At 36.4% G+C, this 19,295-nt stretch overlaps 1 protein-coding gene across 1 annotated transcript in view; it reads right to left on the bottom strand.

Moving 5' to 3' along the window:
- Positions 1 to 626: 626 nt before the first annotated feature.
- LOC100665316 (N-deacetylase and N-sulfotransferase 4) overlaps positions 627 to 19,295 on the bottom strand; it is a 509,460-nt gene continuing 490,791 nt past the window's right edge. Inside the window, exons 12-15 of the mRNA XM_023548610.2 lie at positions 13,176 to 13,346; positions 11,930 to 12,039; positions 7,208 to 7,310; positions 627 to 4,915 (exon numbers count right to left, since the gene is read on the bottom strand). Of these exons, the coding sequence (XP_023404378.1) occupies positions 4,796 to 4,915; positions 7,208 to 7,310; positions 11,930 to 12,039; positions 13,176 to 13,346 (504 nt within the window). The 3' untranslated portion in view covers positions 627 to 4,795. The remainder of the gene's footprint in view (positions 4,916 to 7,207; positions 7,311 to 11,929; positions 12,040 to 13,175; positions 13,347 to 19,295) is intronic.

Raw genomic sequence — 19,295 nt, 5'->3', positions numbered from 1 at the left:
AAAGGATATAAGGCACTGCAGGAAGGTGGAGAAGAAGAACTAAATCTGCTACAGTGACACCAGGAAGGCTTCATAGAGGAAGAGCTGAAACTTCAAGGGAGAGTAGGAGGTTGGTCTAAGAGGGACAAAAGGGATAAAGAGACTGAAACTGAATGGACTGAGGTGAATCTAACTCATTGTGGATGTTGATCACCAGAATAATATCAGGGAGCAGAACAAAATTTATTTTTAGACAGTGGTGGTAAAGACAGTTTCTCATTTTGATCAAAGATAATTATGTAATTATGCATTTAAGATACACACACACACACATACATACTACTTGCCACTGAGTCAATTCTGACTCATGGTGACCCCATGTGTAGCAAAGTAGAACTGTGCTCTATAGGGCTTTCAATGGTTGATTTTTCAGAAGTAGATAGCCAGGCCTTTCTTCTGAGACTCCTCTGGGGTGGACATGGACTTCTATTCTTTCAGTTAGCAGCTGCACTGGTCCGTTTGCACCACCCAGGGATTTTCTCTCTCTTTATGTCTATGTACAGAAACATATTCTTTGTTTATAAATATTATGAATTGAATCAAGGCCCCCAAAAAGATGTGTTGAAGTCTTAACCCCATACCTGTGAGTGTGCCCGTTTGGAAATAGGGGTTTTCTTTTGTCGTGTTGATAAACTCATACCTGAGTAGGGTGGGTCCTAAACCTAATCCCTTCTAAGTGGTATATAAAAAGGAAAAACAGATATAGAGAATTCCATGCACAATGGGAAGATGCGATGTAGAGGCCTATCTACAAGCCAAGGAGCACCAAGAATTACCCGGGGCTGCCAGAAGCTGAAAGAGGCAAAGAATTATCTTCCCCTACAGCAGACAGAGCACGGCCCTGCCAACAACCTGGATTTAAACTCATAGCCTTGGCTCTCAACCACTACACCACCAGGGCTCCATGGGACAATAGATTGCTGTTCTTTAAAGCCACCTACTTTGTGGTATTTTCCTATCATAGCCCTAAGAAACTGTGCAATGAAAGAAGAGAGAGTGATTGAAATCTTATACATTATTTTTGTAATTAATATTCCCGCATTACTATAACGGGTATTGTGTTAAAATATCCACATATATTCTCATTTAGTGTTTACAATTCTCCAATAAGTAATTACTCTTACTGTTGCCATTTTACAAAAAGAAAAAAAACTATGACTCAGGAAAGTTCAACAAATTGTCTAAGGTCACACAGCTGGTAAAAGGCAGAACAGTGATGAAAACACAGATATCTAAAGTCCACACTCATAAGCTTCTCGTATACTTGTTATAAGTTTAGAACTCAGGTAGTACATACAGAGTGAAAGATAAAGAAAAATCAGAAGATTCAACTATTGAGTAAAATCTTGGATTTTAGAGGAGAAACAACATTACTCCAGTGATATACCAGCAGTAGTATTTATTCTGAAGTCAGAACCAAGAATATGTTATGCATGTACTATATCGGTTATTTTAATAATTTCAGTAAATACAGGGTTTTCTTTTTGTTTTTCCCACCCTCCTCCCTGGCTCGCGCAAGAAAATATAATTTGGGTGATCAAAAACTAGTTAAAGTTTCTCAGATACCACATATATGCATATATATTTGCATAAACACACACACATACTTAGTGTATGTGTATAATATATATGTGTGTGTATAGGTACACATATGTATACACGCCTTATGGTTAAGCTGTGTTCTTGTAATTTAGAGAAAATCCTATATGCCAGACTCCTAGATTTCTTTCTTTTCAAAACCATTGGCCAACATTATTTTTGAGGTAATTCTGTCAAACAAATGCTTAATATATTATCCAGTCACCAAAAACAAAGTATTTAAGACATTATTTCAGTATTGTTAGTGTTGCCTGTAATTAAAAATAAATCAGTATTCATAGGAAATGGGTTGCTTTATATTATATTAAGACAATGAGCTAGAACAAAAAATACATAAGGTCAATATAATATGGGTTTGTTATAAAAAGAGGCAAATGAAATCTCTTATTGAACTAAAAGCTATTTTTTTTTTAAACAAAAATGCAGTGGTAGAAAATTTTCTCACTAGTATTCTCTCTTGTGGCTAATTTAATTCTCTTTGAGTCATTGTTTATTACATATAAATTTGTTTTGGATGGATTTTGTAATACAATCTTTAGAAATTTTTAGAGACTAGTATTTGATAAGCATATCCTATATTTTGATGTAGTCTCACAATAAAAATTATATCTATCTTTATCAATGTGAAGTAATCAATAATTATATTTTTGAGTTAGGCAGTTGGAATAAAAAAAAGGAAGCTTGATTAAAGATTTCAGGGAGATCTTTAAAATTTAAAAACATATTCCATTCAAGACCATAAGATGTAATTTATTTAAAATTTTAAATAATTATGTATAATAAATCTTCAGTCAACAATTCTGAAGTAGTCAGTGGGTAAAAATTGGGAAAATCAAGATATTCTTGAAACTGAAATTTTTTCCTGATTTATTATAATCTTCTCATAGCCCAGAGTCCTAAGTAGTTTAAGATTAAGATGTATTATATAATTAAAATTTATTTTGTTGTCTTCATTATCAAGCTCAATAAGAAAAAATGTGCACATTGATTAAAACGAATCAGGGAGAAGAGATATCCTGTGTTTGGAAAGCTTTTGGACTCAGATACTCGGAGGCAGGTGAATAATACTGTATATATTATCATTATTTTTTTTATATTATTTAGGAAAAATGCAGAAAAGCAGTTACAGAATCTGGTGATGAGTCTGAGAAACCTTGAGTTAAATAAATTTTACTTGATATGAAAAATATCTCCTTTCCCTTGTATGAATATTGCTTTTATCCCACTTGGAAAGAAATTTAGTCTCTATTTCAAGAAAGAAAGGATTAGAATACAAACTGGAGGAAGAACAAATCAATCAAATGTCATAGGTTTAAATACATGCATATTGTGGTTTTTATGTGCTTAAGGGAACGCTGTGAAGCCCACGCTCACCTGTGACAGAACAAGGCTGAGAATGTAAGTCTCACATTAACAAAGGGACAGCAAATGTAACAGTTGGCAATTTAATATTAAATCATGCCCACACACACACACAAAAATTACATTTTCTTAAAGAAGATCAGGAGCTTCTTCTAGGTGTAATGGGAAAACAAAGCTATTAATGAAGTATAAATGCAAAGTTGAATTCTGAAGTAAAATATGTAAAAATCATGAGTCTCTTTTAAAACACCCAAATTTGGTTTGCTCACTTAAAATGACAATTAAAACTAACAAAAACAAAGAGTTTTGGTTTTCTAGTGAATTAGATCAAGGATAATTTCTTAAATTAAAGGACAAAGCAGTATTCTTTCTGGCCCTCAGAAAAATCACTTTGGAGGAAGGGTGGATTGATGGGTAATGTTACCAAAACCAGTTTGATTTACTGTTGTGTTGAAATTTTATCTTCATTCATCACTGGAAAGATTAACAAAGCTTTAATAAATCTTCATTGACAAGTGGGATAAAAATCGAACCAGTATGACAATAACCCTAAAATAAGAGAAGAACCTATAACTCCTAAGACAGAAAGACCATCTCTTCTTGTCTAGAAATTACTTTATGGATGGAATAACTGAGAAATAGGGTTTAGGTTAGAGAATCAGGGATGTTTGAAGGGGTAAGATTCAGCTTATATTTCTTTTTTTTTTAATAGGCATTAAAAACACAACCCTGTACAAATAGTATATCCACTCATATCTATGGAAACCCCATGCTTCAAAATGATCGACATATACTACATAGAAGGCTTAAGTGCCTCACTATAACTGTAAACCAATCTTGGTGTTTTCAGTGAATGTTTTCTCAATAAAGGTGTTTCTTCTACCTCGGACAGTGAAAAAATACATAAATACTACATCATTATCAAGGTGGAAATATGTAGATTAGTAGTATAGTAATATTTTGGACTCGTTTAAAGATGGCCTTGCATACTTGTGATAGTGTGCAAAGCATGCATTGTTGTTCCTTGATTCCAAAACTCCGTGACAGATTCGTTGGAAGTGTAATGCAAAGCTCACTGAGAATGGTATTCCTTGCCAGATAAAACAGCATTATCAATGAAGATGGAACCTTTCAAATAGTCCCCCCCTATAAGAGGAAAACAGACAAAAAACATGGAAAGCTACCAACTTCATGGCTTTTTTTTTTTTTTTAACAAGTCAATGAAATTCATAAAGAGGAGTAAGAACAGAGGAAAATAGACATGGGCCATATTTTGAATAAATAAAGAATGTTGAAAAAATGAGAGCATGGGGTAATGTAATTTATTTTCATAGCAAAAGCAAAATTGTTTTGAAATTAGCAAGGGAAAAAATGTTAGCCCTTAATTCAGATATTGGTTACCACTAACCTCATTTACAGCTATCTCAATCCCTATCTTTATCCTCAAGATTGTAATTTGTCACTTGCATGTAAAAAGGCTTACGGGTCATAGAGTTTCTAAAACCTTCTGGTTAACAGAGGAACTAGGCCGTGTTATGATCTCCGCACTAGGAACTGGATAATGCTACACAACCCCACATTATTTCCCAGAAGGTCACACAGGGATTGATAGTAATTGCCAATGCGTGCATGTATAACGGTTTTCATTTTATGAAAAAGATAGAAGGAAATTTATTCACACAGTCCTCTGAAGACAACCACAAGTGCATTAGGGGATAAAACTTGTGGGGTCGTTTCTTTTTTGTATATAATAGCAAAAGTAAGTGTCTTGAGAGCCTTGGTCTTGTCTCCAGTGCTATCTTACTTTCTGCAGCTCCTGTCTCAGCCATGATGGCAGGGGTTGCCCCAGTCTATGCAGCAGTTTGGACAGTTCCACATTATGATCTCGGTAGTAATTAGAGAGGAATGTTCTAGACTGAAAAGCAAAAAAGGAAAAGAAGACTTGAAAGAATCCATTAATTCGTCAAACTAGATTGTACAATCTACATTTCTCAGGGAATTTTGGTTATTACAAGGCAGGTGCCTATAAAATATTTATTAAATGGTATTTTTCCTCAGGTATCATTCATTTTTACCTTTTGAAAAGATTGGGCTAAAGGGCAGCTATAGAATAAAAGTTAAAAAAACAAACATAACAACAAGAAACAAAACAGTTGCCCGTCAATTTTAACTCAAGGTGACTGACTGCATGTATGTCAGAGTAGAACTGTACTCCGTAGGGTTTTTGATGACTGATTTTTTGGACTTAGATCACCAAATCTTTCTGCAGAGGTGCCCTGGGTAAACTCCAACCACCAACTGTTTGGTTAACAGCAGAGCGCATTGACTGTGCCACCCAGAGACCCCAAAATAAAAATTGACCCAGGTATATCCTATATGATTTATCTACTGTTATGGCACATATTTATTGGAGGATTGTTGAAATCTACACAGTGAGAAAAGTTGATGAAAATAATATTGTTGGAGAAGAATGAGGGAGAGGCCTCATGTGAACTAAATCTCCAGAAGTGAGCAAGATAAAAACGTATATGTTTCTTTTAAAATTGCTCATGTTCTGTACAATTGGCCTATAATATATTTTTAAAAATTGAGCATAAATAATCATAACAGTTGAAATTCATGATTAAAAATAATTTGCAAGATTACAGAAAATATTTCTATATCGATTCAGGTCAAAATTGTTTTTTTTTTAAAATAATCAAGCGCTCTTTTCTAAAATATTACAAGGTCCCTGAAGCTTGATTTTCTTTGTGATTCTTATATTCCTAGTCAAGCTGGACTGATTGGCTCTTATTGTATGAATGACTAAAAAAAAGATTATTTAAATGTATAAATGGCTTTAATTTTAGTTTATCATTTATTTTCTTAGGTTTCTGGAAAACAGAAAGTTTAGAATTGGGTTTTCTTTTTGGATGTCACTTACCTTATATTATAACCCAGTTAAAATAATTTTCTGCCTTTTTAATAAAAAAAAGAAATGAACACTTTCCCCGTGTAGGTATAGGTAACAGTGGCCCACACATCATTCTCTACCTGGTCAATTTTCCACTATCTCTCTTAAGCTCACCTCAGTATTTTAACACAAATGAGTCTCTTTCTTCATGAAACTCCCTTAGCAACTTTTGTGTATACTGTGGAAATGGATTTAACACGACTATATTTTGTCTTGTACCATTCACCAGTTATTTCATTACATTTCTACTCTTAAGCCACATTGTAAACACTTCAAATTCTGGGTAAGATGTTTATTGAAGTAGTGGGAACATTACATTGATTTCTTGGCAGATTAAAGTGACTTCTGAAATCCTTTTGAAATTATTGAGTTCAAAGGTATAGTTTAAGGACCTTCTGGTGCTTCTATTTCCATAGTAACACTTGAATTACTTCCACTCTCACTCTACACACCTTAAGTTAGAAGAGATACTCATTATATTTGGCCAAGCCAATTGCTAACTGTTATTGCTATTGTTGTGTGCCATTGAGTCAACTCTGACTCATAACAACCCAATGTAAAGTAGAGGACTGTCCCATAGGATTTCCTAGGCTGTCATCTTTATGGGAGCATATCACTATATCTTTTCTCCAGGGAGTGGCTGGTGGGTGCAAACCATCAATCTTTTGATTAGCAGCCAAGCTCTTAACCATTGTGCCACCAGGGCTCTTTTTCCAACCCTAAGCTATCATATCCTCTATCGTGTTTCTCCTCATACACTCACTTCTATTAAAAGATCTTTTTTTCTGCCTTTTTTGGTTTGCCATTGTTTTGTGCATCCTATTATAAATCAGTGTCCATTACTAAGTCATTCATTCCTATAATAAATCAAGGTTCATAACTGTTTTATCCTCCAATCCTCACCATTGCTTAGCAAAGTACCATGTATGGTATAGGTATTTGATACAATGTATTGGATATACAAAATATTTTACCCTAATTTTTCATGTATTTTACCCTAAATCAATTGTTTCATGAATAATTTGAATTCTTTATATATATATTAAACTACTCGGTATTTACATTCTAGTAGCAAACAATAGGGATATCTATCAGTCATCTATCAATGTCTATCTAGTTGTCTTTTAAATATATAAAACTATCAATAGTAAAAGAAGAACAGAAAAAAAAAGGAAGTAAATTTGTCACCAGTTTTGAAAGAGCTGTATGTATACAATTTTACCAGAGTAATTCAAAGATTAGGAAAAGTATTACCTCTGGATCCATGGGAGGATATTTTCGGCCTTTGCTTTTCCCAAGGCATTTGGTCTTTCCTCCTTCCAAGAGTTGACACCAAAAGCCCTTTTGGGGATCAAACCTACAACGAATCAAACATATAATGATTTTAAATTATATACACACTTTTCAGTGAGAGAACCTCTACAACTGGAAAAATGAAATTATCTTTGTAGGCCTACTGCTTTAAATTAATTTTTAAAAAATTACATTTATTGTGCTGATTTTAGAAAAAAGAAGCTATATGTTATTAAGAATAAGGGAGATTGAAGAATTGATGCCTTTGAATTATGGTATTGGTGAATAATACTGAATATACCATGTGCTGCCAAAAGAACGAGCAAATCTGTCTTGGAAGAAGTACAGCCAGAATGCTTCTTAGAAGCAAGGATGGAGAGACTTTGTCTTACCTACTTTGGATATGTTATCAGGAGGGACCAGTCCCTGGAAAACGACATCATGCTTGGCAAAGTAAAGGATCAGAGAAAAAGAAGAAGACCCTCAACAAAATGGATTGACACAGTGGCTGCAACAATGGGCTCAAGCATAACGATTGTGAGAATGGCGCAGGACTGGGCGGTGTTTCGTACTGTTGTACATAGGGTAGCTATGAGTTGGACCCGACTCAATGGCACCTGACAATGTATGTTATTATATATATTTGAATAATTCTACTGTGATTAAAAAGACACAGAGCTTTAACCACTTTTATGTTGGAATTATTAACTTAAGTTCCATATTTTACCTATGGAACCATGAAAGATCAAGTACCAATCATCAGAACTACAGTCCACATATAAAGGACAATTAGAATATTTTGTTTACTTATTAAAGTGATTTCTCCCTCAAAATATATTAACAGAATTCTTTAAAATTTTATTCAATCAATATGTATTGATTTGGCCAGATATAATTTAAGTATACTTCTCTCTGAATATAAACATGAATTAAACCTCCATAAATTTGAAAGGTCCCTGGGTGGCACAAATGGTTTGCACTCTTCTACTAACCTAACAGTTGGTGATTCAAACCCACCCAGTGGCACCATGGAAGAAAGGCCTGGTGATCTGCTTCTATTAAGAGTGTTAGCGTTGTATGCTGTTGAGTCGATCCTGTCTCATAGTGATCCTATAGGGCACAGTAGGACTGCCCCATAGGGTTTCCTAGGCTGAAATCTTTACAGGAACAGATCAGGTTTTTTCTCCCATGGAGCAGCTGGTGCATTCAAACCACTGACCTTTCAGTTAGAAGCTGATTGCTTAACCATTGTGCTACCAGGGCTCCTTTTCCATAAAGAATACTGCCTAGAAAATTCTATGGAGCAGTTCTACTCTATAACACATGAGGTTGCCATGAGTCAGAATCGACTCGACAGCAGTGGGTTTAATATTTTAAAAAAATCTGTACTTTTTTACAGTTCAAATTTTATACACTTTTCAAGAAGGCAATTAAAAACATAAAAATATTGCTTATTATGTTTTTTTTTTTCAGACAACATGAAGCACAGACTCTACATGGCATGTGAGAGATTAGACAACTCTTTACTTCCTTTGTTGAAGGCAGATGATCCTATTGGATAATTCAGGGTTCTATACTCTTAAAGAAAATCTTAATGCTATTTTGCTCCCAAAACTGCACTGTTTCAAAAGGATGTGTGGCATAACTGTTTTGCTTAAACTCATATATATAAGACTTTTAGTTTAGGATTTAACAAGATAGGAAAAATGAAAGAATGAACCATATAAGATGGTGAATTTTCAATTTATTGCTATGAGACTTGCTGCATGCATAAAACATAGAAGAGGTTTGCAGTTTCGTTGCTCAGCAGATGTTTTAGAAGGATGAAGCATAATTGACTGGGATGTAAAGTTAATTAGCTGCAGAATATTTTGTTGCCCTGGGCCCATTCCTATAATACCAGTGTACCTGTAATTTGCCTCTGCACATATGTGAATTCATTCAGGGGGAGGGGGAAATTTTCTTCCCAGTTCCCTGCCCAGCTTAGTGTTAGAGACCTGATCCTTGCTGTCCAGGTTGTCCTAGTGCATGTTATCAATTAAAATTAAATACATCACTAGTTAAATGGACAAAAGGAAGACAGTATCATTTCTAACCTGGACTTTTCAATCTGCTCCTTGCCTATCACAGTCCTTTCTCTAAAAAAAAAAAAAAAAAAAAATTCCCAAGAGGACAAACAATTCAGTGTGCTGTGCAAAATGAGAAGGGAAGTAGGCATAACGGTGCCCCTAAACTGCATTTTCTGCCTCAGGATGAGAATATTTAACTGCATTAAGGTAAAATACAGCTCTGACTACAAAGCCAAGGTATTTATACATGCACTGAGAGTATTTTATTTGCACTCAGCTAGTGCAGAGGTCTCAGGATGGGTTGCCATCTCTCCTTGCTCTCTCCAGCAGTTGGTACGAGGCAGAGCTTAATACAACCTGAGAAAGGAGAGCCATCCAGAATGCTGAAAGCCATTTATTTAGAAAGGTTTGTCATAACCTTGAATCCACATTATTTTGCTGTCCTAGCTTTATTTATTGCGCCAACAACTTTATATACCCTAAGCTTACAAAGGACATTTATCCTCTGTAAGTCATATCAATTCACTCTTTTACGGTTTTATTTTAGTAGGCATGAAATTGTGAAATTAAGATGCAAAGCCTTTTTCAAATAACTGTTAGACATCTTTTAGGACATAAGTTGGTTGCCATTTGAGTTCTTTTATTACTCTGAATATCACTACACTTATTAATTTTTGTGATGTGTGAGACATATTAAAAACCATATATTTCGTGCTTGTTTGTTATCTTCTTCAAAAGTGTGACTTTACAGGTTTATTGAACCGTAAGGCACTGTTTGTAGTAAACATGGTAGAACCATTACCTAAACTACTGCAGGAAGGCAGAGGAAGATATGCCAGCATCAATAACTATTAATGCGAAACATATTATGGAAAGCTCCGTCTACATAATCAGCAGGGGCATGCCTTGCGTTGTTATTATTTCCATGTGTAGCTAAAATCTTCATTAGGGTTGGTTTAGTGGATAAGGAAAAATCCAATCTTATTACTGTGTTTCCTGTCCCTTCATTACCCTCTCTAATTGTCTAATTGTTGATCCTAATCTTCTGTGAACTGGGAAGTAATATAATGAGGTTTGTTAGAATTTTGTCTAAAATTTAATATGTTTGTATCAGACCTTGTGGCGGAGTCTTTTATAAGTAAAGTACTTGCCATTTTAAAATGTGTTTTGACTACTTGGAAGGTTTTCTTTTTTGTTGTTGTTATTTTGGCTAAATCTTTATATATACATTTTTTTTTTCATTTTTAATTATGCAAGTTTGACCGGGGCGGTTTTATTTTTCTAAGGAACTGCAACAACATGCCCCATCCCTCATTCTCTTCTGCGGAATGAATTTGCCACTCCTTATCAGAAGGTGGAATCTAATTTCCCTGCCTTGAATTTGGATTGGTTTTAGTGACTTACTTGTAACCAACAGAATGTCACATAAATGATGCTGTGGAATTTGCAAGGTTAGGTCAGACAAGACCATGGCTCTTGGAGCACACACTCCCTAGATATTTGTGTTCAGGCTAATCCCTCTCAGAACCCAGCAACTGGGTAGTGAGAAACCCAAACCTTGTGTAGAGGCCTCATGGAGAGGCCTCGACCCACTGAGCTCAGCCTTTGAGTCGTCCCAGCACAGGAGTCAGAGGATGTGACTGGAGAAACTTCCAGCTAATTCCTGTCCCTGGCCATTTGAGTGTTTCCCAGATACTCACGTTTTCCCAGCTGTGGACCCAGATATGGAGTAGAGACAAGCTGTCCCCTTAGCACCCTGTCCAAATTCTCAACCCATAGAATCCATGAACTTAATAAAATGGCTGTTGTTATATGCTAGTCAGTTTGAAGACAGTTTGTTACCCATGCAACAATAGATAACTGGAAGATTATACATGACTGTGTACATTAATTATTATTATATTTGGAGTCCCTGGGTGATGGAATGATCAAGCACTTTACTACCAGCAGAAAAGTTGGCTATATGAACCCACCCTGTGGCACCTCAGGAGACATGCTTGGCGATATGCTTCTGAAAGGTCACATCCTTGAAAACCCTTGCAGCACAATTCTACTCTCCACACATGGGGTCGCCATGAGTCAGAGTTGACTCGATGGCACCTAACAACAATGATTATATTTAGTTATAAATAGTTTAAAAAATGCATAGTAGTACACGAATATGTCAGTTCTTTGATTCCGCCTTAAAGACCGTTCATTTCCACAGGGTTACCAGTGGTCCTCAGCACTTAAGTTGGAACCTGTAAGTTACTCAGGGGAACAGGCTATATCTTTTTCACCTTTGTAACCTCAATTCCTAGGACACTTTCTGCAATGAGTAGGCACGTAAAGAAAGTTTACTTAACCAAACTGATAAATAGGCAAAAGCCCACAAAGAAGAGGAATTGGGATAATATAAAATGCCTGTAAGATAATACTTCATAAGAGAAATTATCCCTGGTATTTAAAAGGGAAATACTGCATGAATAATGAGGATATTTCTTTGACTGCTTTTGAGTAGCATAATGATGTATAAATTCACGGATAGTATTAATGATACTGTAATACACACCTACCAGTGATAAGTTATGATGGCAAATAATGGAAATGAAATCATGCATAAGGACAGACTCACGTTAGTGCTTCAGAGTAATTATAAAGAGGTGTAACTCCCAGAAACTTCTGGACTCCATCCATCACAGTAGCTGGGTCAGATCTCAACTGCTGTCCATCAATAATTAGCAACTGCAAAGTCAAAAATAGCCACTTTATGAAGAATAAAACTAAATTGAATAGGCCAAGTTGCCTCCCTTGACCTGGTATGACCTTAATAAATTGGGTCAGTGTAAATAAGAAGATGTGAACTCCCTAGAATACATTTTAATATTTACTATATTGTGGTAAATAAGCAATGGTTCAAATTGGCCATAGGCATCATTTCTTGTTTGTTATCCAATTATATCCCTTAACTTTATTGTAAATCAGAACTACTCATAGAAACTCTCTTGATTTAGTATTTCTGTAGAAATATGATTTTCCTTTTGTAGTGTAATTAATTAATTAGTTATACCAACCAAACCATACAACCAAACTCCCTGCCATCGAGTCGATTCTGACTCAGAGTGACCCTATAGGACGACAGAGTAGAACTGCCTCATAAGGTTTCTAAGGAGCACCTGGTGGATTCAAACTGTCAACCTTTTGGTTAGCAGCTGTAGCTCTTAACTGCTATGCCACCAGGGTTTGTTAGTTATGCAGCCTATCAAAATTCCGTGAGCTAAACCTTGGGACCAAAGGCTTGGAAGCAGTGGGTATCAGGATGAAAATCATGCACCTGTTCTCCTTACAAACCATGACAAAGCATTCAAGTTCCAATTGTTCCCTGGGTTACAGTGCAGAACAGATAGGGTATGAATGTTTTCCTCAAAACCCCATAGCATCTCCTACCATCTGGCCCTGGAGCTGTCATTGAACTTCCCATATTGATGGTCTACTGCATGATCTCCTTACAGGGGTCCCAGAGGGACAGATGGCACACAGGTGTCTCAACAAGTGTTCCAAAGAGGGTATTAACTAACTGGCTGCTCTTTTATTAGTTGAAGATGGTTGCCTGTGAATCATGTGTTTCCTGTGTGAGGAGTCATCACTTTGGGACCACCTACTGTTCAAAAGAAGATCACAAGAATGTGTTTTCAGAGCTGTTTAACAACATTTTAACAGCATTATTGAGATTAAAATGTAAAAATTCGCCTTTCTCCCTTACTTATAATTTTCTCTGCTTATAAATCATTATCTGTGGCAATGCTAATTCGTACTTTTTGTTTGTTAATACAACACAATCATGATCTAATAGACAGGAGAAATTAACTTCAGGGCATTACCTGAGAAGTAGCAAAATAAGTTAACCATCTTTCTATGTGGACTGCATACCATCCAGGGACCAGGCATCTCCTCTGCAAAGTTTTTAAGTCAGGTGGAGCCCAATGTCCTGTTGTAATAACTTCATAGAAATTAAACCTCAGGGCAGCTGGATCTTCATGTGATCGTTGGTGCTTTAAAAAAAAAAAAAATGTCAATGGTAAAGTCAGTTTTCTTTACAAATTTTGTAGGTAAGTGTGTGTATGTGATGTTTATTTATATGTGTGTGTCTCTTTCATTTCTCAAAAATAATAAAATTACTTGATTTTGGAATGAAGAATATTGTGAAAAGTGCACATATTAAAGCCTAGGCATTGGCATATGGCTTATTTTAAAGTATTTTGAAGTACAAGGCCCCAATAGTATGTAGACAAGATCAAGCACAAATATTTCCTTCAGGAGTCTGATTAGAAGTGAAAAGATGTCAGGAACCAGACAAATCAAGCCTGATGAACAGGGATTTAGATGTGCAAGAGTAGGCGTACATATTATTCTGCTCATTGTTTCATTATGGGTGCCTCCCTGTTATCTGTGTAGCAGATGCTACGGGTGCCGAGAACCAAAAAAAACCAAACCCGTTGCCGTCAAGTTGATTCCAACTCATAGTGACCCTGTAGTGCAGAGTAGAACTGCCCCACAGAGTTTCCAAGGAGTGCCTGGTGGATTTGAACTGCTGACCTCTTGGTTAGCAACTGTAGCTCTTACCCACTATGCCACTAGGGTTTCCAGTACCAAGAAAGCAGATGTTTATTCCTAATGCTTGTTTAGGTGTCATCTTCATATTGATGTTGTCCAATGTCTTTTACTTTTGCTCTCCTGAGGCTTTCCACCTAATCCTGCTAATTTCCAAATACAGCTTTACTACTACATTTCAGCGCCAAATCCCCTGAGCCTTTCACACTGAGCCATCCATTCATTGGTCAAGTATGAGAGAGTCCAACTCAGTGAGAGATGAATTTAACAGTCAATACAATTTTATAAGCATTTCTTAAGCTCCTTTCCAGAGCAAAGAACTGCAATAGATTCTGTACATAAAAAGATGTTAGCAAGACATCACTATCTTGAAAAAAAAAAAAAATCTAGTGAGGGAGACAGTAGATTAATAAACTGTAATAAAGTTGTATGTTTGATAGAAGTCCCTCAGTGGTGCAAATTGTTAAGTGCTCCACTACTAGACTAAACGCTGGCAGTTCAAACCCATCCAGAAGTACCTGAGAAGACAGTCCTGGTGATGTGATGCCCAAAGGTCATAGCCTCGAAAACCCTCTGCGGCAGTTCTACTTTGCACACATAGGGTTGATTAGAGGTATTAGTTACTTGTTGTGATAGCCAGACCAATAAGTAATTGATCATGATCAAAAGATGAAGGAACCTTTCCAATGGCTGAAGGTTTTCAGCTGAAAAATTGATGAGAAAGATGCTGGTAAGCAGGCAAAATAAAGGTTCTCTTGAAAACTAAGAGAGCTTTTACATCTAAGGTAAGTTTGAGTAGAGATGGACATGAGATACGTGGGGAAGGGTGAATTGGTCTAGTGAGACATCTAAAAGTAAACATGAAGAAAATCTAGAACACATAAAGGTAGAGATATTGTATATTGGGGTCTGATACGATTGTGTAACAGCAGATATCAAAAACCAAACCTGTTGTCGTCAAGTTGATACTGACTCATAGTATCCCTGTAGGACAGAGTAGAACTGCCCCATAGGGTTTTCAAGGCTGTAATCTTTATGGAAGCAGACTGTCACATCTTGCTCCTGTGGAGTGGCTGGTGGGTTGGAACCACCAATCTTTCAGTTGCCAGCCTAGCACTTAACCACTGCACCACCAGGGCTCCTTGTAATCGCAGATAGGAGATTAGAAAATATAATAGACTAGGGGGAAAAAAAGACTAGAGAAATAAAGATGTTTAGGAAGTGGTGAGTGATTACAAAGTGGAGTACTGGTGCTGTAGTGGTTAAGTGATAAAAGTTTAAATCCACCAGCCGATCCTTGGAAACCCTACAGGGTGCTTCTACTCTATCCTTATAGGGTTGCTATGAGTTGTGATAGGCTCAATGGCAACTATGAGTTGTAATTCACTCGATGGCAATGGGTTTGGTCTGGTTTAGTGAGTGGCAGACTAAAAAACGTTTTGAAGCGCTTTCGTTATTGTACATCTATTAGGCATTCTTATAAAAAAAATTTTTTTATATAAAAAAATTCTTATAGGCATATAAATTATGCTGAGTACAGAGACTACATAATATGTATAATTAACATAATAGGTATAAACCACATAGTTTGAATAGCAATATAAATATAGTATGTGCCTGTCAATACAGTAATGCTAAAATTTGTATTTTAAGCAGTGATAATATGGAACTGTATGTAATCTCTATAATTATTTACACAAGTTTAGCACCAGTTTTTCTTTATATTCTTGAAACTAAGAAGATTAGCGTAAAAATATGACCTCAAAGTCACAAAGGGACATGTTTTATGGAAAAAATAGCACAATAGCTCCTCCGTGAGACCCATTATGAAAATGTGGGGTAGAAATTACAGTGGCAGGTGACATTTGTAGGAGTCTCTGAATTACACCTGTTGAGCTTCGGATTTACGGTATTTACTGGATAGACAGGACTAGCTAAGTAACAGACTGCATTATTGTGAAATGTGGCACAGTTTGGGGGCCCTACTTACAGCCATATGGCAATAAAAATTATTATCAGAAAAACTAATTCTTTTCAAACCTGTATATTCAAAGTATTTGAAGAAAGAGGCACAGAGAAGCACACTCCTTGTGTAGATTTTCATTTATTTAAATGGTTTAAGCTCTGTGAAAAAAATTTATATAAATCTGCTGTGGTGAATGACCATGCTCCCTGTTAGAAAAAATTGTTCAATATTTTTTCTAAGGATTTGAATTCAAAACTTTTAATTGCAGTTTATCATTTCATTGTTTCTGGCACAATTGGGAAAAGTAAGTTTATCTTGCTGAGCAATATGAATTTTCATAAAGTGAGAAAGACACTTTACTGTATCTTATAGGAGACACTGACTCTGGGTCCTACTGGGAATTTGTTACTCTTGCTTCCAGTACAAGTGTTCGTTTGGATCCCAAACATTTGCAATCCCAACTTGCGGTGTCATATTTTTTGTCTATACATCAGTATTTGTTTTTAGAAATGTGTTTACTGAAGAAATTTTGAAAAGCCAAGAGAAAGTATCAAGAAAATATAAGAATTCCTAAGTCTTTTAAAAAAATTATATTAATTTCTGTGCACAATAAATAAACAATAGCAAATGCACTCACATAGTTAGGATTTTGTTGTTGTTAGGTGTTCTTGAGTCAGTTCCGACTCATACAGACCCTTTGTACAACGGAATAAAACACTGCCTGGTCCTGCACCATCCTTACAATTGTTGTTATGCTTGAGCCCATTGTTGGCAGCCACTGTGTCAATCCATCTTGTTGAGGGTCTTCCTCTTTTTCGCTGACCCTCTACTTTACCAAGCATGATGTCCTTCTTCAGGGACTGATCCCTCCTGAAACATGTCCAAAGTATGTGAGACAGAATCTTGCCATCCTTATTTCTAAGGAGCATTCTGGTTGTACTTCTTCCAAGACAGTTATTTGTTCTTTTGGCAGTCCATGGTATATTTAAGATTCTTTGCCAACACCACAATTCAAAGGCAACAAATCCTCTTCGGTCTTCTTTATTCATCATCCAGCTTTCGTATGCATATAGGCAACTGAAAACACCATGTCTTGGTGTTTTACTACATACACGTACATATATATACGGTTAGGATTTTAGTATACATATGTGTGTATATTTATACACACATATATATATAAACAAACCAAATCCCTACCTGATTCCGACTCATAGCCACCCTTTATGACAGAGTAGAACTGCCCCATAGAGTTTCCAAGGAACAGCTGGTGGGTTTGAATTGCTGACCTTTTAGTTAGCAGCTGTAGCTCTTAACTACTATGCCACCAGGGTTTCCTGTATATATATATACACACACACACACATATACACCAAGTGTGTGTGTATATACATATATGTAAAACACACACACTTGGCGTTTTAGTATATACCTATATATATAAATATACACACTTGGTGTTTTAGTATGTGTGTGTGTGTATACATATGGTTAAGATTTTAGCGTATATGTGTGTGTGTGTATATACATAACCAAAAAAAAAAAAAAAAAAAGCCAAAAAAACCAAACCCTTTTCCATCGAGCCAATTCCTACTCATACTGACCCTATAGGACAGACTAGAACTGCCCCAGGGTTTCCAAGGAGCGGCTGGTGGATTCAAACTGCCAACCTTTGGGTTAGCGCTGAACGTTTAACCTCTGGGCCACCAGGGCTCCATATATATATATATATACACACACACACGCACACACACACACACGCACACACACACACGCACACACACATTGTTACAGGGAACCCCTGGTTACTCAGTGGCTAAAGTGCTTGGCTGCTAACCCACCAGTGGCTCTGAGGGAGAAAAGATCTGGCGATCTGCTCCCCTAAGGATTAAAAGGATTACAGCCTAGGAAACTCCATGGGATGGTTCTACTTTCTATAGGGTTGCTATGAATTGGAATTGACTCAACAGGACACAGTCACAGCAACATATGTTGTTACCACGATGAATTCAAGATCACCAACTTCAGTTGTATCCTCATTACTTTGTCATCTTCCATTTTTGTGGTGAACTTTATCTCACCCCTGTACAACGTACAATGATTTTGCACCTTTTTCTCTTTCCTCAATCTGGTCCCTCCCTAAACTAACCCCTTCCTCATTAGATTAACTCATTCCCGACTTCTCAAAAGAAGAGACTATCACAGTCACTTCGATTTTTCTCTCCCAGAACTACACATCTACCGGTATGCACGTACATCCTCTTCTCTGGCCCTCAAGTCTCAGTGCAGAGGTTCTTGACCAGTTCTCAAGGTGGAATTTAGCTATTCTGTGAACTGGGTTGGCAAAAATTACCTCTTTATTTTCACTAGCTTCTAAATGAGATTTAGCATTTCTTTTAATTGTGAATGTTGACAGGAGCCACAGAAATATTTTTGTACCTATGACTTTATCACCAATAAAAATGCTATTTTTATAACACATAAAGTATTTCAGACATCTCAAAATACAGTTTATAATCATCACTACTTCACAATTACACCAGTATTAGACCCACGATTGAATCTTGTCATTTAATGATTTAATAAAAAATTACTGATTTTTTAAAAAGTATTTTGATAATTAGATTTTAACAAAGTTGTTTCCTTTGTAATTCTTTGTACTTAGTTTTATACTTTTAAAATCTATTCTGAGATGGGGCCCATAGAGTTCACCAGGCTGCCAGAGGGGTCCCAGTCCACAAAAAGTTAAGAATTCTGGAAGCGGAAGGGGTGCTTCTTCCCCATCTGAACCATTTTCCGGTACACAACCCTTCCTGGAATTTCAGAATCCTTACCACAGGATTAAAAACCCATTTTCTCTCCTGGGCCTTTAAACTCTCTCTTTTTTGGAAGCTTCCCATCATTATTCAAGCGACCGTCATGATGGAAGACATTCTTTGACTGCATTTTCACTTCTATGAAATTATCTCGTGTCTTTATTTTCCCTTGCCCAGTTATACTCCTTGAAAGCGTCTTTTAAAAGTGCTGCCTCCATTTCTTCATGACCACTTACATATTCCTCAACCAATTGTATCTGTTATTTTTTCTTTTTATTTCATTGCTAAGAGTTCTACTTCCTTCTACACGTTGCAACTCAGTGAAAATAATCCAGACTTTGTTTTGTCTAGTCGTTTATGCTCTCAGCTGTGTTTGGCACTGTTGCCACACTTGACCTCCAACACCAATTTGGCAGGACTCCCTTGCCTTGTATCCAGCATCTCTGCAATCCTTGATTTTTTATCTTCTGCCATCTGGTTGTACTTTGTTTTCTTGCTGCCTCATCTTTCTCTGTACTTTTCCTCTCCAGGCTCTCTGCCGAGGCAGCCTTATCCTCCTCATGGCCATGTCTTTATGCCTCTGATTCACAAATTTTGGTTTGCAGCCC

The sequence above is a fragment of the Loxodonta africana genome, chromosome 5 (assembly GCF_030014295.1).
Source record: "Loxodonta africana isolate mLoxAfr1 chromosome 5, mLoxAfr1.hap2, whole genome shotgun sequence".
In the NCBI taxonomy this organism is placed as follows: Eukaryota; Metazoa; Chordata; class Mammalia; order Proboscidea; family Elephantidae; genus Loxodonta; species Loxodonta africana.
The sequence above is the reverse complement of the archived record's forward strand: the minus strand, read 5'-3'. Positions and strand labels throughout refer to the sequence as shown.